Source organism: Rhinatrema bivittatum, chromosome 5, assembly GCF_901001135.1.
Source record: "Rhinatrema bivittatum chromosome 5, aRhiBiv1.1, whole genome shotgun sequence".
NCBI lineage: Eukaryota > Metazoa > Chordata > Amphibia > Gymnophiona > Rhinatrematidae > Rhinatrema > Rhinatrema bivittatum.
In genome coordinates, this window is record NC_042619.1 from 269,301,594 (window position 1) to 269,320,306 (window position 18,713).

Genomic DNA, 18,713 nt, shown 5'->3' on the forward strand with positions numbered 1-18,713 from the left:
ATCACAATGGTAAAAGCTGGAAAATTTTTCAGAAAATTAGATGCCAGCCAAAAATTTTTAAGGAGCTGAGAAAAACTCCATTTCACACTGCCCAACTTTTTTTTTGCTTTTTTACTGTTTTCATTATTTTTCCTGTTTTACTCTTTAGTTTTGTATTTTTCTTAATTTGCTCATCTAATTTTCTGTTTTGATTTGCTTAACTTTTTTTTAAACCCACATTTTGCTTTTATTCTTCTTTCCCCATCTCCTCATTCTCTCTGGCCTTTTTGCCCTTTCTCCTCCCCTACCTCATCACTTCTTTTCACTCAGTCAGGCAACAGCTGTGATTTCTCTCCGTGGGTAGGGACCTGGCAACAGTAGGAACTCCTTCCGGGCTGAGGCCTGAGAGGGGCAGATCTTCCTGGATTGTGGAACACTGCAATGGCTCTTCCCATGTCCAGTTCTGCCTCAGAGGAAGCAGCTCCCCACCCAGGCCCAGCACTGCAGAAGCAGGGCCTCTCCTCGACTCACCGAAAGAAACGCATAGCTATGCTGTGTGTGCTTACAATGTCGTCACTACGTTCTGCCAGCTCCCTTCCCTCCTAAACTTGCAGCTCCTCCACAGCACAGAGACTTGGCATCTTAGCCATTCTTTTCTTCCTTGATTGGGCCCCCCAGTTTGCTCATCCCTGACATAGACCATCTCCAACATGAACTCATTTTCAGAACTGAAAAATCAGATCACCTTTTTTTCCCCCCACTCGTCTTCAGTAGAAAAGACATACATAGCTAGCTGAGGTTTAGGGATAAGAGCTCTGCAAGGCATGAAAGCAAGAACACCAATTCACTTGGCTTCAACAAGGCATTTTGTCAACAGTAACAAGACAAGTTTGATAAATCACGCTATGAAGCCTTGCTGGATCACTACAGAGCATCAATGCTGCATTACATGAGCAATCATTTGCACACTAACAAAACTGTCAGAAATACATAATCTGCGCTGGAAAGAAACAACCCAGTTCGATTGGGGAATCTAGCTTCCAATGGTTTGCTTGAGATTTGCACCATCTGGTGGCCACATCTGGAGCTACTAGGCTTATCACACTATATTCAGTGGGACACCCTCAATTTTACTTTGCCTGGCAGCTTCCTCCTGCTCCTTTGGGCTTTAAGCTCAAATGATTACTTGTCTCAACTAGGACTACAGAACCATAAACACCTCTGTTCACAGCAATCCGGGGTTTTCCTTATTTTTACTTCCTCTACCCCTCCCAGTATCACTGAGCCAGTCCAACTGTCCCAGTTTTAATGGGAAATAACTAATTTTGACTAAACATTTTCTACTTCCAATGCACTTTTCTTGGCAAAACTCCAATTGTAATAATAATGAAAGTTAGGCAAGTACATAAATAGACAGTGTTTTAATAAAATATTAACAATGGTATGTTTGGGTTTTAGAGAAATTGAAACTTTAAAACCCAAACATACCATTGTTAATATAGTAAGGGACTTAGGGGTACTTTTAGATAGCGAACTAAATCTGAAAAGTTTTATCAATACTTTACTAAAGGATGTTTTTTTTTAAACTTCATACTTTAAAGAAATTGAAGCCTCTTCTTCACGCCGAAGATTTTAGATTGGCTTTACAAGCACTTATTTTTTCAAACATTGACTATTGTAACGCGCTGTTACTAGGCCTTCCAGCTACCACCACCCGTCCACTTCAACTACTTCAGAACGCCGCTGCGCGTCTTTTAACCAATCACCAGAAAATATGAGCACATGACCCCAATATTAAAGGAATTGCACTGGTTACCGATTATTTTTACAATTAAATTTAAGGCTCTAGTTTTAATCCATAAAACAATTTTTAATGAAAAAATGGAATGGTTTAATGCTGCTCTACATTTTCATGTCCCACAGCGAAATTTGCATTCTGCCGGCAAGGGACTCCTAACAATCCTGTCCCCTAAATTGGCACACCTCAACTCAGTAAGAGAGAGAGCTTTATCACTAGCAGGACCTGGGCTATGGAATGTACTGCCACTTGAATTAAGGCTAGAAGTGAACCCACAGACTTGACAAAAAAGAACAAACCAAACTGAAAACATGGCTTTTTCTGCAAGCATTTACGTGAAGAGATCAGCATGGATGAGCACATTGCTAGGCTATTATCTTTTTTGTTTTTTATAATATCTTATTATATTTTAGGATGCATTATTTTATACTATTTTTAGATTAGTATTGTTATTTATTTAGTAATTAATATTGTCTTTTTACTACTGTTTTTTAACGTTCATTTTATCTGTCTTTGATTTTATATTTGATGTAAACCGGTGTGAACCTACCACGAATATCGGTATACAAAAAATAAAAAAATAAATCAGACATCAAAAGACTGCATAGGAAAAAGCCCTTTAACTGATAGCAGGGCTTCATAACAGATGAAGGGATGGAAGAGATACTTCTCTTTTTGCTTTTTTTTTTCTTTACATTTGTAAAGCTATACTTCAATATAAAAACTGGCTATGCTGAGATACACTGTCATGAGTGTGCAACATTATATATTCCCCTAGGAATTAAACTTACCCTTAGAAAAAGTTAGTTTTATAAGCAGAGCTTGAAAATTCCTGGGTGCCAAGTCACCATGTACCTAAAAACTGACACCTGGTATTTGCTGCTGGTCCAGGCAAGCAGCTGCTGCTGCTTCCAGCACAAAGAGAGGCTAAAAAGGGAGAATGAACTAAAAAAAAAAAAAAAAATCTAGAACCAAAAATACTCCAGCAAAATATATAAGAATCCAATAACAAAAAGGAAAGTGAAAAAAAGCAATCTAAAATAGACAAAACAAGAACAAAAAAAAAAAGCAACAAAATCCAAAATATAGATCAAAAAAACCTTTTTACCCTGGCTCCCAAAATTTTTTTGGCTTGCACATAACAGAAGGAGTGGCCTAGTGGTTACAGCAATTTGCTGAGAATCAGGAATACTATTGTTCAAATCTCTCTTCCTCCACTGACAGTACTTGGGCAAGTCACTTTATCTCCTGATGCAAGGTACTCACTTTGAGGTGGATTTTAAGAGATGCACGCACCAAAATCAGAAAACGTCTGTGTCCACCTGATTTTATGAAGTCGGGGGGGGGGGGGGGGGGGGACGGGACGGACGTGTGTGCAACTGCTGATTCATACACATCTCATATCAGAGAAAAAGGGGTGTGGTGTGGGAGGGCCAAGAGATTTGTGCACCAGTACCTACTCGCCTGGAAGCGCTCCCAGGTCCAGTGTGGTATAAGTTTATTTCTGCTTTGGTGGAGGTTTAAGTTAAGAAATTTAAAAGGCACGTTATAAAATAGCCTGGCTGGTGCACAGGTACGCTCGTTTTTAAGTGGGCGCACGCCCAGGTATGCAAATCCCAATTCTACCACATAAGTCAGAGAATTTTGTCATGGGCATGAATCCACACTATTGCCAGTTTCACCAGTTCGTCCAGTTAAGAGCTAGGTCTTCCAACCCCTGGTTTGATAGCTTGAACTACCCCCAGTTACCCCAAAACTTTCAAACCCAGCATAAATGGCTAATTTCTGTTATTTTTAAAAAGTTACACCTCCTCCACAGCAGAAGGAAAATTACACAGCAGCGGAGCTGGGCATGTATTTACGCACACATCTCTTGGCCATACCCTGAAATGCCCAAATGTGATGTGCGCGCAGCATTTTGTCTTTTAAAATTCGGTGGGAGCGTGCAAGCCCTACTTATGCGCACATCTCCTGGTTTTGGTACACGCCAGGCTTTGAAAATTCACCTTAAAGTGAACTTCCTGTTCAGTCATCTTTATCCTGGAGAACTAGCTTAAATAAAGGTAACGCAACCCCTTCCAAACTAAGGTAATCCTTTTTGACAATTTGGCAGGCATTGCCATGGGTCAAAAATATTGGAAAGTTTGGATATGCAAAGCCTCTTTGACAGAAAAAAAGGTTTATGTTACAATGTTGGATGCAAGAAGACCCACTACCGTTCACTCACTTGGGGACTCAACTACATGTCATGTGTGAGTTTGAGAAGTACAAAGAGAAAATGGATTTATACAGAAAGAGAAAGGTCTTCTTACAGATATGGTGAAAATATGGAACTGGATGCCCCGCCGGGGGGGGGGGGGGGAGGTAAAAGATCCTATGATAAGGGGAACTGGAAAGAACTCACCAGTGTTCCCAGTACGTTCTGTGAATGGTTGTTTGTTTCTATTAATATGTAAAGGTTTGAAAACTGAATAAAAAGGATCCACATGAAGATAATTTAAACAATGTCTATGCTGGCTCGGTTTTACTAGAAGAGTAAGGAATCACTCCTTTGGCAAAATAGGATATAAGAAATTTAAAAAATGTTAGCTGGTACACATTAAAAAAAAAAAAAAAAAGTAAGGCTTACCTGACATAAATAAATCTTGTGCAAGCTCCATTCCTGTCCCAGAGCACATATTTTGATATCACTATTCTCCCCATTCAGAAAAAGGGTCTGATAAATATACTTGGATGTACTTTTTAGTTTCTTCCTGGAAAACAAATTTTGAATTGTGTTATATCATTTTGTTGATGTTCCTGCTGAAACTGATTAGTGAAAACAAAATTCTGAGAGACTTGGCCCAGGTATACATACAAATGCATATAAAAGGCCTAGTACCTTTACCATAAAGACTTCAAGCATAACAAAAGGACAAGAAGTAAAAGGTTTGAGCTCTCTCACACATGCAAGCCTGCTGTAAAACGAGTTACAATGATATAATGCCTTCCCAGCAGTACAGAGAGATCTACACATTAAAACGTTATCACATATCCCTCACTGAGTGGCTGATATAATAAGCCACGCTGATGCTAGCACAGCTTTTTACTCCTGTTTTAGCACAGGTTTTTCAATGCCAACAACCCCAATACACACCTGAGGGTTTTGGCACCGAAATAACGTACAATAAAACCGGAATAAAAAGCCTCAGCAGGTTTAGCATGTCTTTCTGCAAATTGTTTATTAGTTATTTCCCTGCAATGCAAGGAGACACACTAGAGGACAGACCCCTTAGCACAGGTTGTTTTATCATAGGAAATTTTACTCCTGGGTCAGAACAGGTTAAACTTCCTGCAGTACAGCAGGCTGAGCATTGAACCTCCTTCTCTGGCAAAGAGCATCCCCTAAGTCAAACTTCCACCAGAGAGAGGCAGAGCACAAACCTCCTCCTATCAAACAGCTCACCCAAGTTAAAGCTTTGGGCTAGAAAGGGGGCTGAGCACAAACTCCCTCCCTCCCAACTCGCCATGTAAAAAAAAAAAAACCCAAAAGTATTGGCCAGGGCATCAAAATTCCCTCCCAATACTCTCCACACCAGCCAGAGGAGAAGATCTTATCTCCTCCTACAGGGCAGCCCAGTAGGGCTCTCAGCTTTACCTGAATGTGGAAGGACCAATCAGTAGCGAGCCAGCAAAGTGAATACATTCATATTAATTCATGTACAGCCAAGAGAGAGCTGTCCTACAGGAGGAGGTAAACGCTGGATGGGGTTGGGGTGTCGGGAAGGAACTTTAGGTACCCTGGTCATTATTTTATTTTTAATTGGGCTGGATGGGAAGGAGGGGTTTTGCATTTAGCCCCTCAGTTTAACTTTGGAAGGGTGCCCCCCCACCACTGGGGTTTTTTGTTTTTTTTTTTAAGGAGGAAGATTATGGGGTTTGTAGCTCAGCTCCTAGTCCCGTGCATGGACTGCAAGATTTTTTTCTCCACTATTTTTTGCACAGATCTGCAGTTTCATGGGCATGCAAATAGCCCCAGAGAATATCAACAATTCCCCCAGAAGATAAGATTTTGAAAAGCTAGGCTAACAGACATTCTTTGTTGAATGCAATTCATTATTCAGCAAAATAGGATTTACATGCCCATCTAAAAAGCTGAAAAATATTTTGTTCCAATTTACATTAATAAGCATAAGACTGGAGGAAAAAAGTGCATCTATGCTCTGGAGAGTCCTTTAAAATGAATTCAAGATTATAGCCTTTTCTCTTCAAATGCATGGTTCATTATTAATTTATAGAAACACAAACCCCAAAAAGCAAGTATACTTTCAGTAAATAGTATTTTCTGTAAACAGCGGATAAATTAGCCATTACATGTGGATGATGTCACCTGGCGGAACTGAATGGAGTCATCTCTCCCAGTTATGGATAACACAGTTTACGGTAACCATTGATAGGCAGGCTGAACTAGCTATTACATGTGAGGAGTCCCAAGCTGAGGGTTGCAAGTGGAGCATTTACTAAATAAACAACCTGGACTCTACCTCTTGGGCCAATACAGTACAGTGCGCTCCGGTGGAGCGCACTGTTAACCCACATTTGGACGCGCTAGCTTTACCCCTTATTCAGTAAGGGGTAATAGCGTGCCGAAAACGTGCGTCCAACCCCCCCGAAACTAATAGCGCCCGCAACATGCAAATGCATGTTGATGGCCCTATTAGGTATTCCCACGTGATACAGTAAGTAAAATGTGCAGCCAAGCCGCACATTTTACTTTCAGAAATTAGCGCCTACCCAAAGGTAGGCGTTAATTTCTCTCGGCACCGCGAAAGTGCACAGAAAAGCAGTAAAAACAGCTTTTCTGTGCACCCTCATGGCGATATTAAGTCGGAGGTCCCTAAAGTTAAAAAAAAAAAATTTTGAAATCAGCCCGTGACTCACGGGTTGAAAACCAGATGCTCAATTTTGCCGGTGTCCGGTTTCCGAACCCATGGCTGTCAGCGGGTTTGAGAACAGACGCTGGCAAAATTGAGCGTCGGCTGTCAAACCCGCTGACAGCCGCCGCTCCTGTCAAAAAAGAGGCGCTAGTGATGCGCTAGTGTCCCTAGCGCCTCTTTTTACCGCAGGCCCTAATTTAAATAAATTAATTTACTGAATCGCGCGCACAGGAGAGTGGCCTGTGCGCTTGCCCGCTCTCCCGCGATTTTTATTATATCGGCCTGACAGCGAGTAGACTACTGCAAGAATAGGCTGCGTAAAACTAATTGCCTGAATTTACTGCCAGCTCTTGAGACTGTCCAGACAGTAATGGGACATAAAAGTGTGAACAGACAACAATGTTGCAGCTTTGCAGATGACTTCAAGGGGTACTTGATGACGCTGCCATAGGACTCACTTGATGAGTTTTGACAGTGTCTATGATTTGCAAACCAAATGAAGTGTAGCAGTGCTGAATGCAATCCACTATCCAGTTGGATGATATATGTTTGGTGACCACTACTCCCAATCTGTTTGGGAAGTATGAAAACAAAGAGCTGCGAAGTCTGACAATGTGGCTGAGTTCTTTTCTTGTAGTAGGCCAGAGTTCTTTTGCAATGTAAGGTGTGAAGGGTCTTCCCACCTTCATATGCATGCAGTCGCATAAAGAAGGTAGGCAATACAATGAACTGATTGACATGGAAGCCCGAGACCACCTTCAGGAGAAACTTTGCATGAATGCGGAGCACCATCCTGTTTTAGAAAAACTGTATGTGCGCTGGATAATGAACAAGAGCTTGAAGTTCACTTACACTTCTAGCCAAAGTTAATATTACCTTGAAAAATACTTTCCAAGTCAAGAACGTAAGAGAAGCAGTTTCTAAAATTTCAGAGGGCAGTTTTGCTAACTGGGAAAGGACAACAACTAGAAGTTTCTTTCTTCATTTGTACTTTATTGTATTATTAATCATTATATTAATAATATCACAGGCAAAACAAGGAAAAAAAATCAAGAAAATAAGACATACATTACTAATAACATCAATTGTTCCGTAATTATAGTCCCCTTAATAATCTGGGGAGCTCTTCATAAGGTAAAAAAATATATCTGAAAAGAAAAAGTATATATATATATATATATATATATATATATATATATATATATATATATATATATATATATATATATGAGAGACCATTTATAATACCATCAAGACCTCACAGACAGTAAAGATGTAGATTCTTTATCTACAAGAAAAATCTCAAGATGGGAAGGATCATAAAAAACAAATTTGTTCTTACAAAATGTAATACAACACTTAAGAACATAAGAGCATGCCATACTGGGTCAGACCAAGGGTCCATCAAGCCCAGCATCCTGTTTCCAACAGTGGCCAATCCAGGCCATAAGAACCTGGCAAGTACCCAAAAACTAAATCTCCCATGTTACTGTTACTAGAAATAGCAGTGGATATTTTCTAAGTCAACTTGATTAATAGCAGGTAATGGACTTCTCCTCCATGGAAACTTGAGGCAGAATAATGCCCCTAGGGATAAGGCTCTAGCTTTTAACATCAAGAAGTCTGCGAAGCAGTGTGACACGGCGATAGCCAAAGCCAGAAGAATGCTGGGCTGCATAGAGAGAGGAATATCTAGGAAGAAAAGGGAAGTGATTATCCCCTTGTACAGGTCCTTGGTGAGGCCTCACCTGGAGTACTGTGTTCAGTTCTGGAGACCGTATCTCAAAGGAGACAAACAGGATGGAGGCAGTCCAGAGAAGGGGGACCAAAATGGTGGGTGGCCTCCATCGAATGACTTATGAGGAGAGGTTGAAGAACCTGAATATGTATACCCTGGAGGAGAGGAGGAGCAGGGGTGATACGATACAGACCATCAGATACTTGAAAGGTTTTAATGATCCCTGGTCATCAACAAACCTTTTCCATTGGATAATTTTTAAGAGTTTTTAATTGTTAGATGCTATTCTGTTCATCAGCTGTTTTGAAACATTTATTCATACAGTTTTACAATTATTTCTGTGTGGGGACCTACAGCAGCTTGGCTTTTTCGGTTTTCCTAATTGGAGGTGCTTTGATGTTTAGGACCTGGTTTAATATTTGTAGTATTGCCTTTTTATAGGTAGGGTTATTCCATTTTAGTGCATGCCATAATGCAGGTGTAACTTTATTCGGATTAGTTTGTGTGCATTATTGCAGATCCTGGTACTCTGCTATATTTCTGTTTCCATTTCTCCAGTTTTGTACTGCATGCAGAGTGGCTTTTTTGTATTTCCATTCCAGTTTCTGTCTCTATATTTGTAATTTGTGGTCTTTTTGTATTTGATAAAAGTCGATCTTGTTTGTATGACCAAGGTGAGATATTTAACTAGCACATAGGCTAGTAAAATATCTCACCTTGGGGGTCATTCATCAAATCGTGTTAAGATGTTATTGAGGGCTTTGGGGCCCTAACGCCCATGATAACGCCACAATACCTGCGATAAATAATGCATCGCGAGATGCATATGCAAAAATTGTTCCCAACTGGAAAGAGTTAGGGCGGAGTAAATTAAAACGAGGGGCGCTTAGTTTTGCATGTGATAGCATAACACACACTATCACGGGTTTTAACGTTGGAAGTAACTATACCTTTTTTGTGGCAATATGCCTGCGATAGCTATGCTTTACTGCTGAAATGGGTAGAGAGAGAGCCTTTAGGGAGGCACACATAATAGTCAACTATTTATACCACTGTAAGTGGGGCCACTAGCACCTTGGGGTGAGATTTTGGGGGTGGGATTGGTTGGGGGGGGGGGGGCAGTTTTACATGCATACTCATGATGTGGTTAGTGCAGTTAGTATAGCTGGGTTTAAAAAAGGATTGGATAAGTTCTTGGAGGAGAAGTTCATTAAAGGAATATTAGTTCTTACCTGTTAATTTTCGTTCCTGTAGTACCACGGATCAGTCCAGACTGTGGGTTGAGCCTCCTTTCCAGCAGATGGAGACAGAACAAAACTGAAAGGATATCCTATATGAGGAAGAGCCTATCCTGTAACCCTTCAGTATAACCATTGTCAAAGCAGAAAACAACAAAACCAGAATAGGATTCAAGCAAGTAACCATAAAACTCAAAAGAGTAATTGTAGAACAATGTAAGAAACATGGTATGGCTAACCGCTCTTGCATATATTTGGTACTAGAACAACCAAGGCTTCCGGTGTAATTGTTCAGTATACTTGCAAAGGATGAAGTATCAAAATCTGCGAATCTGCAAGAACAAGCTTCGAGGGGACAGAAAGAAAAACAAACAGGGAAGGGCGTCTGGACTGATCCATGGTACTACAGGAACGAAAATTAACAGGTAAGAACTAATTTTCCTTTCCCTGTACATACCCGGATCAGTCCAGACTGTGGGATGTACCCAAGCTTCCCTATCTCGGGTGGGACCGAGACAGTTCCGCTCGAAGCACTCGCCGTCCAAAAAATCAAAAAACCGGCGCTTGCACATCCAGATGGTGGCAAACAGAAGAACGCAGGGACGACCAGGTGGGGGCCCCACAAACCACCTGCGGGGAGACAGATTGACTCTCTGCTCAGAAAGTAGCTTGAGAGCGTAGCTAGGGCGCCTCTAGGGCCTCTGGGACCGCCCGACCTGGGCAAAGATAGGTCGAAGAAAACGCACCTTCAACCACCGTGCAAAAAAGGATCTTAGAGCCAATGCACCCCAATTGGGAACACTCAGAGAGCAAGAAGATGGTCCGAGACCCGAAAGTCATTGGTAACCTGAAGATACTGGAGTAGAACCCATTTGACATCCAGTGTACGAAGATCGCCCCCAGCCGTACCCACAATCTCCCCTGGGGAGAACGCTGGGAGCTCTACCAACTGGTCGACATGGAAGGCAGAGGCAACCTTCAGCAAGAAAGAAGGAACAGACTTGAAGGAAACCCCTGACTCAAAGAAGCACAAGAAAGGGTCCCGGCAGGTCAAGGCTTGGGACCGCTGAGCGAGGAGGTAGCGGTAAGACAAGAAACAAAAGGTCTTGAGTGCAAGATCCTGTAACGTAGCCCGACGGAGAGGTTCGAAACGGGGCGGCACAGAGGGCCCGGAGGACCAGGGTAAGACTCCACAATGGGCAATTGTTGCGAGAAGGCGAATGTAGGTGTTTGACTCCCTTCAGGAACCGAATCACGTCCGAGTGGCCCGCTAAAGGATGACCTTCTACCCGTCTCAGGAGAGAACAGAGGGCGGAGAACTGGATGCGCAGAGAACTGGAAGAAAAAAACCCCTGGAAGACCCTCCTGAAGAAAAGAAAGCACCAACAAGATCAGGGCGGAACACGGTGAGACACCTGACTCCACACAAACAGACTCAAAATCTTCCAGATACATACGTAAGCCAGATAAGTCGACTGTTTCCGGGCCCGCAACAAGGTGGAGATGGCCTCCTCCTGATGGCCCTTATGCCTCAGGCTTCGTCGTTCAGAAGCCAGGCCGCTAGACAGAAGCGATCGGTCTGGTCGGAAAATACGGACCCCTGTCGAAGTAGGCAAGGGAGATGATCTAACCGAAGAGGTCCGTCCATCGCCAGGCTGATGAGATCTGCGAACCATGGCCTGTGTGGCCACTGGAGTGCTACCAGAACCACAGATCCCCGGTGGGACCCTTCCCTCCTGAGAACTTTGCTCACTAAGGGCCACAGGGGGGAACACGTACAGAAGGACGTCCGAAGGCCAAGAGAGAGCCAGAGTATCCACGCCCTCCGAGCCGTGCTCCCTCAAGCGGCTGAGAAACCAGCTTGCCGTGGAATTGTGCAAGGTCGCCATGAGGACCAAGAGGGTGGGGCCCCACCTGTCGACAATCAGATCCATGGCTGCATCCGAGAGAACCCACTCCCCCGGATCAAGCAATTGGCAACTGAAAAAATCGACCGGAACATTCTCCTTGTCCGCGATGCGGGAAGCCGGGAGGCAAACCAGGGGACGATCTGCCCAGGTGAAGAGACGGCTGGCTCCTAGGGTCACCAGATGGCTGCGGGTGCCCCCCCTGATGATTGATGTAAGACATGGTGGTGGAGTTGTGGGACAGCACCTTACAGCTTTGTCGCTGATCACTCCTGCAGAGCCAAGCACACCGCCAGATCCTCCAACCGAATGATGTGCCAGAGAAAATGGATTGGCAACCAGATCCCCTGGGTGACTGGGATAGGCAGACCGCATCCCAGCCCGAGAGACTGGCGTCTGTGGTGACTATCGTCCACTGTGGAGCTTGGAGAGGTATTCCCTGGAGAGAATGAGGAAGCGAAGCCACCACTGCGAGTCGGCGACGGTAGAGTCCAAAGCGGGAGAACTATGTGAAGCTGTTCCGACACGCTGCCAATGGGATAGCAAAGCTTTCTGTGACGGTCGCAAATGAGCAAATGCCCAGGGGAAGAGGTCGATGGTGGAAGACCATGGACCCGAAGACCGACAAGTAGCCACGCCACACGCGAGTATCGAAGTGGGCTCCCAAGAACTCTAAGTCCTGGGAGGGCTGAGGGTTGCTCATGGGAGAACTCAATATCCACCCGAGAGATGCGAGGAGAGCTAATACCCGATCCACCGCTCGATTGGCAAGAGCCACCGACTGGGCCCGCACAAGTACCACCACCAGGACCTCTGGAAAGGCGTGTGACGCAGTCACGAGACCGAAGGGCAGCGGCCGAAAGTGGAAAAACCTGGTGAGGATGTGGGAGCGAAGATACATCAGGCAATTGAAGTGAATCGGAAAATGGGAGCATGCCGCTGTCAAAATGAGCGAAGGCAAGGAAACTCTCCGGGGCGAACCGCCGCGATGACCGCTCACAAGGTGTCCATACGGAAGTATGGGATCTGAAGGCCCCGGAGGACCCCCTTGAGAGCTAAGATCGGCCGAGAATGTCCGTCCTTCACGGGAACCACTAAGTAAGTAAAATACCGGCCTGCGCCGCGCTCCCTTACTGGAACTGAAGCCACTGCACCCAGACTCTGTAGTCTGGCGAGGGTTCGAACAATGTCGGAGACCCACCGGACCGCCGCGATCTTGACCCATTCCTCGAAGAAAAAAAGGGAGAAGGCAGTCGCCCCGACAAGGGACCGAGCAACGGGTTCACTAAACTTACTTGCGGAGCAGGCTTCCAGACGTTCAGCCTGCTCCGCCTCTGCAGACGGGAGGTCCTGGGTGCCGAGTAATTGTTGAACCCACCTGAGACCAGCCCACTGCATGAGACTGTTGCAGACAGCCGCATGGACCCCCAGAGCTAGGACTTAAAAAATGTGTGGTATATATGCCTCGAGCTTACAGTCCTGTCCACGCAGAGACTGAGGAATACCCAGCGGGAACTTTCAACGTATCTAAAACATACCTCCGGGAGGGTGTGGAGCTTGACGAGAGCACTCCCCACCCGGAGTCCCGCTACAGGTGCCTCCCATGCCCACAAGAGCAGTAGCTTGAGCGGGAGAGGGGATGGAATCACTTGCTGGAGCCCTGAGTCCCGCCAGGATCGGGTCCATATATTTATCTTTTTTTTTTTTCTTTTTTTTTTTCTTTTTTTTTTTAAGGAGGCAGTAATAGTATCCGTGGAGGGCCCCTCCAGCCCCAATTCCTCCTTTGAAAAATATGCGGAGGACCCTGGGAATGTCACCCTCCAGGGACGGGAGGGTGCTCACAGAAAGAAGTGGGATCAGGATCCTAAAGAACTGAGATCACTGGGGAAGGGAGGGCCACCCCCAGAACCAACCCCACCCAGCGAAGCGAACCCGGGGCTATCGCGGCCGGGCAACCAGTTAACAACGTGTGGCATGGACACTTTTTTGGGGGGGAGGGGCAAGGGGGGGGACCGCAGGAAAAAAAAAACGGGCCCTGAATTTCCCGGGGGGGGGGGGGGGTCAGGGATCCCATTCAGGGGGGCCGCGGGGCTGAAATTGCGGGGGCTCCAAAAAATTCGGCCCCCCAGCCCCAGGCAACTCCGAAAATGGAGCTGCCGAAAAATCCAAGATGGCCACCGTTCCCGGGCTTTGCCAACCCGGGAACGGCCTGGCCATGCTGAGGGGACGCGATCCCCAAGCTAAATTTGCCAACAAAGAAGAAAAACTTGCTGACTCCTGCCTGTCTGGCTGCCGGTTCAAAACCCCAGTAAGTACAATTTAAAAATCAGTATTAACTCGCTGCTTTAATATTATTATTATTATTTTTTTTTATTTTTTTTTTAACACAGATTGAGCATAGCAAGGAAGCTCTAGGCTCCCTGGGCAGCCAGAGGGGGAGGGGGGGGAAGAGACTAGCACTGGACCACCAGCCTCGGTCCCTACCGCAGCGAGGATGGGGGGGGGGGGGGGGAGACGAACACTGGACCACCAGGCTCGGTCCCCACAGCGGCAAGGAAGAGGGAAGACAACCACTGGACCACCAGCGTCTGTCCCCACACCGGGAATCACTTACGGACTCAGACTATGCTCTGCACAAGGGGTGAAGCCTCCCCGAGTCCGGCAAGAGCCAGGAGACGGGACCGTCTCCTGCACAAAAGAAAAGCTAAACTCCCTGTCTGGTTTTCTTTCTGTAAAAAAAAAACAAACAAAAAAACACTAAACGAGATCCCTAAGGAATAAGTACTTGCTTGATCCAAGAAGAAAAGAAGAAAAAGAAGGCTGACTAGCCCAGATCAGGAGACCGAAGGGTGAACTGCTGCACCTGCTGGAGACAGACAAATACTGAACGGTTACAGGCAGGGGCAGATTGTGGGAAAATAGTGGCCCGGGGGATTTTTCTCCATACTGGCCCATGGGTACCCAATTACACATACAATTTGGCGAGTCACCAAATACAGAATAAAGGGACCATAAAATATACACAGAAATGCACAAACTGAACTGGAAATCACAACAAATTAGACTGTATGTGATGCAGCAATGGAAAAACAGAAAATACCATCATTCCTCATAAAACATCAAACAATAAAATCAAGAACTATAAAACATCACAATAGGAAAATCATACTGAAAATATATATTTCAAAACTGCTGATGAATAGAACCTCCAGTAATTTAACTCAAGGAAGTTTTCAAGAATTTGTATATAACACCAATAAAATATTTCAAAAAGAGCAGACATCAAATAATATTCAATAATTAAAACTAATAAGGATTTTAAAAAGCCCCTGCTGTCCCCTTCTGTGGGAGCTCTTGATTTCCACTCACCCTGATATTGTCGAGGATTAGGAGGTTATCCTCTCTCTCTCTCACACATACTCACATGTCCATTCTCTCTCACACATACACTGTCACATACATACACATTCATGCTCTTATATCCACCATAACCTTTCACTCTCACTGACACACTCTCAGGCTCTAAGACACTCTCTCCCCCTCCACACACAAACTCTTACTCCCTTGGATTTTCTCATACACACTCACGCTCTCACACTCACTGGCTCCCTCACATACACACAAACACACACACCCAGGCAAGCTCCCAGTCATTCTCACACACAAACACTGACCCCCCCCAGGCAGGCTCCCATTCATTTTCACACCACTCCCTCCCCATCCCCCAGGCATGCACACATTCATTCTCACACACACATACACCCCCAGGCAGAGTCCCATTCATACACATGCACACACTAAAGGCAGACCCCCCCTCTCTCTTTTGCCAGCAACCTCGGAACCTCTCTCATTCCTCTGCTTCCACTGTCACTGATGCCGCATGGCTATTGGGGAGGTGCCAATTGCTGCTACTGACACTAAAGCCCATTCTGCTGCCTCCTCTATGCAGGCCCCGTGGGCTTCCACTTTCTCCATGCTGATCTCGTACATTGTGAGATCCGCATAGAGAAAGTGCTATTCTTGCACATTCCCAAAGATTACATGTGCCAATCACTAAAAAGTAATTTTTTATTTTTTTTTACGTTTGCTGCCTGATCTTAGTTTTCTAATTGGTTGGTCACAGGCTTTTTTTTTCCACCTTCCTTTTCTTATTTATTTTTTTTTGCCAATTCCTTTTATATTGTCTTTTTTTCTGTCTCTTTTCTCTCCATCTTCTTCCCTCAAACACACAGTCAGGTTCTCATTCTCACATGCATTTCTCTCTCTCACACACACACACACAGGCTCTCACTGGCACATGCTGTCTGACTCTCACACACAGGCTCTCTCTCTCACTCCCACATGCTGTCTTGCTCAAGCACAGGCTCTCATTGTCACATGCTGTCTCTCTCACACACACAGAGGCTCTCACATGCTGTCTCTGCAAACATTCAGGTCCTCACTCCCACACACAGTCTCTCAACTCATCTCATACACACACACACACACACACACACCCTCTATAGACCCTCAGTCTCTCTCTCACCTCTGGGCCTCCTCTTCGCTGGTCGCCGCAGGATGGGCTCTGCAGCGGCCCTGATCTTCTTGGGCCACGGCGGCCCTGCTACCGGGCCTCTTCCTCTTCTCGACCCATAAGCGCTGCTCCTCTTCTGCACGCGCTGATGCTCCTCCTCCTTCCTGCCCATGCGGCTCCGGCAACGTTTACTTCCGGGACCACACAGGCAGGAAGGAGGAGGAGCATCAGCGCGTTTAAACGCGATCTTTTTCTTCGGGCCATGGTGACGTGAACCTCACCACGGCCCTGCCGATCTGCCTGTCGCAGCGCCGCATAAGCCTCCCTGCGCCCGGGGGCATTGGCTCCCCTCAGGATACCACTGCTCGCGGCGCTCCAGGCCTAGTGCTTCCACCAGCCCTGCCCACAGGTTTCTCTTCGGGCCGCAGCGCCAGCAGACCCTCTTCTTGTCTTTGGCCAGGAAGTTTAAAAAAATAAATAAATCACATGATGGGAGCGACCGGCCCACCGTGGGAAGCCCGATCCCCCGATAGGCCAATCTGCCCCTGGTTAGAGGATAGGCTCTGTCCTCATATAGGATATCCTTTCAGTTTTGGTCTGTCTCCACCTGCTGGAAAGGAGGCTCAACCCACAGTCTGGACTGATCCGGGTATGTACAGGGAACAGCTATTAATTAAGTTGACTTAGAAAATAGCCACTGCTATTTCTAGTAACAGTAACATGGAATAGACTTAGTTTTTGGGTACTTGCCAGGTTCTTATGGCCTGGATTGGCCACTGTTGGAGACAGAATGCTGGGCTTGGTGGACCCTTGGTCTGACCCTTTATGGCATGTTCTTATGTCATAGTACAAACATAACAGTTACCATCAGTGAAGATTTTGTGTGATTTGGGTGATGAAAGGTACACAAAGATGAGAGTTGCCTAGAGTGCAGCAAGCTAGGTAGAGAGTACATTGTACAATTCTAATCTTTGTGTACCTTTCATCACTCCAAATCACATACAATCTTCACTGGTGGTAACTTTTATGTTTGTCCGTATGACTGTGAAAGTAAAACTGCCCACCAGAACCCATCCTACCCCCCAAACCTCTCCAAGTTGTTAGTGGCCCTTCTTACAGTGGTATAAATAATTGACTATTATGTGTGCCTCTCTCTATCGTCTCCCCTCCCGAATTGGGATTTGCCATATTTATAGCAAAGCATAGCTATCGCAGGCATATATGAGGGCCTTATAAAGAGCTTCTCTCTCTCTCTCGGCAGCAGCCCACTTCTCAGCAAGCGATGTTAAAATGTTGCAGGTGCTCTTTTTTTTTTTTTATCACAGTCGCTATTTTTCCTAATTTTATAGCAAAATGATAAATCTAGGCCCTTATTTGTTGTGTTTTCTCAGGAGGTCATGCATTGGTGGTGAACTGCTGTCTTTTTGTAAGAAGGGCTATTGTGCCTGGTAGTAGAGGGAGTTTGTGTTGCTGTTATTGAGATAACAGCAACACAAGTCTTTTCAACCAAGTCTACCCAGAATAGTTCCTCCCATCCCCACCATAGCTCTCACCCCCCAGGTGACCGCCCTTTCCTTATATTAAGGAAATAATTACTTTGTATATAGTTATTTTCTTGTTATGATTTCTTGTTATGATTTTCTTGTTGTTTAATCTATTCTTCCATACTGACTCAGGTTAACCCCCCGCCCAGTTCTCCTTTCCCTGTTGAAATGTATTTTCCAAGCCTTCTGTTAATATGTGAACCGGTGTGATGTCCCCACTAATACCGGTATATAAAAGTTTCTAAATAAATAAATAACACCAGAATATCTTTTTTGTACGGTGAGTTGTAAGGGGAATGTTCTAGTTCTGCTTTCTACCCATTGCTGAGGGTCAGGAGTGGGGCTCCTCTGGAAGCAAAGTGTACATTTACATTTAGCCTTGCGACTTTCATGTGTTCAGTGTGTCACGCATGTGAGATCTATCTATCAGGTGTGTCCCAACAGAAAAAGGTTGAGAACCACTGTCCTAGAGGAAGGGAAGCGGGTATGTCACATATCTATCAAGTTCCAAGGGTCCATGAGGTTTTTAAAGTTTAACATAATGGATCTGTGCAGATGGTATTGATTTTGATGAACTGTCTACTGTTGGTATCCTTGCTAAATTAAAATCTCCATCCAATATTATATGTCCAGTAGCCATGGACAGCATAGTATTACCCAGGTTATGAAAAAAATGTACCTTGGTCCTTATTGGGCACGTAAATGATAATTAAAGTATACATTTCTCTGCCCACCATAATCTGAAAGATAAAAGCATCATCCCAAGGGATCCCTCGTGCATTGTTTAGATTCAAAAATAAAAGCTTTAGCCAACAAGATACCTACTCCCTCATATTTATCATTCATAGAACAAGGAGCAATTTTCTATGTGGATGTGAATAAGTATCAGAACACATTAAGTATTCATAGCACCCTTTTAAATGTGTTTCTTGTATAAATATTATAAAGGCTTTGGACGTCAACAGATCCTTATACAAAAATTGCCTTTTATGATGGGAGTTTAAACCCTTCATGTTTAGGGAAAATACCCAAAAGTTAGCCATCACTGAAAAGTATAATACACAGCAAACATCGGTTTAT

The 18,713-nt window shown here is 44.8% G+C and overlaps 1 protein-coding gene across 2 annotated transcripts in view; it reads right to left on the reverse strand.

Moving 5' to 3' along the window:
* Positions 1-18,713, reverse strand: part of GMCL1 (germ cell-less 1, spermatogenesis associated) — a 138,217-nt gene that overhangs the window by 98,623 nt on the left and 20,881 nt on the right. Inside the window, exon 3 of one of the 2 annotated variants that reach the window (XM_029604009.1) lies at positions 4,407-4,530. In XM_029604009.1, coding sequence (XP_029459869.1) covers positions 4,407-4,530 — 124 coding nt within the window. Of the gene's footprint in view, positions 1-4,406; positions 4,532-18,713 lie in introns of those variants that run through there. The other variant, XM_029604010.1, reaches the window with a different exon arrangement.